Source organism: Otolemur garnettii, unplaced genomic scaffold (genome assembly GCF_000181295.1).
Source record: "Otolemur garnettii isolate 467f Iridium unplaced genomic scaffold, OtoGar3 scaffold00012, whole genome shotgun sequence".
Classification (NCBI taxonomy): domain Eukaryota; kingdom Metazoa; phylum Chordata; class Mammalia; order Primates; family Galagidae; genus Otolemur; species Otolemur garnettii.
In genome coordinates this window covers 15249336-15252431 of record NW_003852407.1, presented here as the reverse complement: position 1 = coordinate 15252431, position 3096 = coordinate 15249336, and the positions used below count along the sequence as shown (strand labels likewise).

At 38.8% G+C, this 3096-nt stretch overlaps 1 protein-coding gene across 1 annotated transcript in view; it reads left to right on the top strand.

Annotated features, from left to right (window-relative positions):
• Positions 1 to 3096, top strand: part of FHOD3 (formin homology 2 domain containing 3) — a 468593-nt gene that overhangs the window by 380439 nt on the left and 85058 nt on the right. Inside the window, exon 16 of the mRNA XM_012802005.1 lies at positions 1594 to 1728. Coding sequence (XP_012657459.1) covers positions 1594 to 1728 — 135 coding nt within the window. The remainder of the gene's footprint in view (positions 1 to 1593; positions 1729 to 3096) is intronic.

The window sequence follows — 3096 nt, the reverse complement described above, 5'->3', positions numbered from 1 at the left end:
GTTATTTTCTAGTTGTAAGCTTACTAAAAGTTTTCATAACAAAGTATTGTTGACTATAAAGCCTTTTCTGTATCTGTAGAGGTAGTCATGGTTTTTTTTTTCCCCATAAACTATTAATGTGGTACATTATATTCATTAATATTCTCAACTCAAACTACCTTTGCAGTCACTGGACAAACGCAACATGACTTTATTCCAGGTTTTTGCGGTATGTTCATAATTGCCAATAGTAAATAAGTTTCTGTTCTCATACTCTGTATTTTTCCTTTTTGACCTGTGTTATTTAGAAGTGTTTTAATTTTTCCAATTTTATGGATTTTTCCCCCCAAATTTATCTTTTTGTTACTTTTTAAATCAGTTGCTCTATGCTCAGGAAGGTAGCTTTCATATGACACCAATTCTTGGCCTTCATTCTTGAGCTTTGTGCCAGAAATGATGGTCAGGTTTTGAATAGTCCTTGTGTATTTGAGAAGAATGTGTTTTCTCTAACTTGGGGCACCAGATTGGACAGTATATGCTCATCTGTTAGATTAAAATTAAGTTAAACAAATCCATTATATCCATAGTAATTTTTATGAATTACTGTGCAAGAGATATAATAACCCCCTTTAACACTGATTGTGGATTAGATTTGGAGGCACGGAACAGGAAAAAGAAAACGTCACAAAATAGCAGTAGCTAACAAAAGACAAGTTACATAATGTGGTCTGGGCTCCTTTTATGTGAAAGATAGATACATTCTATCTACGCCTACGGGTCCAGGCTGCTGCAGTAGCTCGGAGATGAGCCTAGGATTGGTTACTGCCTCCCTGTGGTTATCAAGGATCCTGGTGGTTTCTTCCCTCCGTTCTCCTGCCACCTGATAACCAAAGATGGCTCCTTGCACCTGTTTTCCCTTTTCTCACGTATTCTCTGAACTAACATTCCTGTACTAGCCATCTCTGTGGTTCCCCACTGAGGCTTCCACCTACCTGTTCAACATCATTATGCCACTGTCAGTGAACAGTCCAAACGGCTTGTGTGGCATTACCAGTTAGTCAAGAGCTGTCCTTTAAACGGCCTTAGCTACTTCTTATCTTAGAATGAAATTTCCTTCACTTTGTTCACACTTCAGACTATGGCTAGTCTTGTTCTCCTCATCTCTCATTACCTTGTTTTAAGATAATTATTCTGAGGAATCATGTTAAAATAGGCATATAGCAAATATTCTTAGTAATAGAAAATAGTTGTAGATTAAAAACTGATTCCAGCTCATCAAAGTCTTAATGTACATCACCCTAAAATAGATACAGAATGTATTTATATTTTATTTATATTTCTGGAATCCTTTTTGATTATAACAATGATGCCCATTATTGATGACTGCTTACTTTGTATTTTATATATATTACCACCATTTTGTCCTCCCAGATCTTGAAGCAGGTTACTTATCCCCATTTATAGACAAAAATGTTGAAACAAGAAGACCTGAGATGCTCCATCATTTCCTCCCAGGCACTGCCTGACCCTCAGTTCTCCCCCAGGTCTGATTCCTGCTCCAGGGCTTGCCACCACAGGCCAAGCAACTGAAACACTAACTCGTTGTATCTTCAGGTCGTCACTCAGTGGTCTTCTCACGTCATCCTTTAGGCAACACCAAGAGTCACTAGCAGCAGAGAGAGAGAGGCGACGGCAGGAGAGAGAAGAAAGGCTGCAGAGAATAGAACGGGAAGAAAGAAACAAATTCAGGTAAGGAGGACTTGAAGATTTTTTTATAATGATGAATTGAGAATTAAAGCCCGTGACTTTACAACTGATAAAATTAGTGCTGGTGTTATAAAGCACATGACTTTACAACTGATAAAATTAGTGCTGATGTTAAAGGGTTAGACGATAATGTGTGTTTGCTTCAAATTCTGTCTGTTTCTTTAAGGAAGAGAAAGACGTATCTGCAACAGGCTAGATCTTTATTATGGCCTCTTTTTCTCTAACCATATGGCAAGAAGTACAGATAGCCAAACACAATTAGGGACTTACATGTTCCTGGGTTTTCCATTATTTAAAGGAGTCTTATCCAGGCCTTCCTGACGACGGAGAGCCTAATTGTTTTAACTTAATTTGCCATCTCTCCCTAATGCACCTCATATTTTATTCATAGCCTACTGGATGCCTACATGCTTACCCACTTTCTGGTTTGTTTTTTTCTTGTAACAGTCTTCAATATATTTTTTACATAATAATCTCTTTTTATGTGGGGTGGAGGGTCATTGTGTTGATTACTCTCAGCCCATTGCTCCCTGGTGTCCTGGTCTCTGTCCAGCTCTAAAGATTTGTTCTTAGGGGTGGCCCATTCTAAGTTTCATATCTTGGCCTGTCCATCTCCACTTAGTCCAGGGTCCCTGGTATTAGCCAATTCACCATTGCCTGCTGAGTAGCTAGGGCTATAGGTGTCTGCCACCATGCCTGGATTTTTAGTAAGAAATGGAGTCTATTTCTTGCTCAGACTTATCTTGAACTTCTGAGATCAAGCAGTCCTCCCACCTCAGCCTCCCAGAGTGCTAAGATTACTGGTGCGAGCCACTGTGCCCAGCCTGACCATGTAGTCTTGAACTTAGATTCATATTGTAATCTTGCCAGCAGGAACAGAAAAATGAAACATTAGAATTAGTTGAAATTGGGCATCTTGTGGGTGTAGACCAAAGAGAATGCACAAAGCTAGGGCTTCTAGTGATCCCAGCCTAGAAATTGAGAGTGTGATGGGTATGGAGAAAGAATTCTGGGCTGAGGAAGGACTGTCCACACTGTGGAGTGCAACATAAATGGGCATTGGGTCCCTTCAGATTTAGTTCTTGAGATGGATGTTGTGGCGTTACTAGAAACTGTGCTTGCTTGGAATTGCCATATTTTATTGAATATTTTTTGAGAATTTTTTGAAAATTCTTTCTTTGTTCCTCATATGCTCATATTCTTTCCGAAGAGTAATTATAATAGTAGAGTCTCTGGGTGAATCCAGTAGTGTCATGTTTTCTGATATCCCTGTGGTTTTATTGAAAATCAATTTTATTTAGTACTTTTAAAGTATAGTACAAAAACTTTTAAAAATTCATCTGGCTCGGC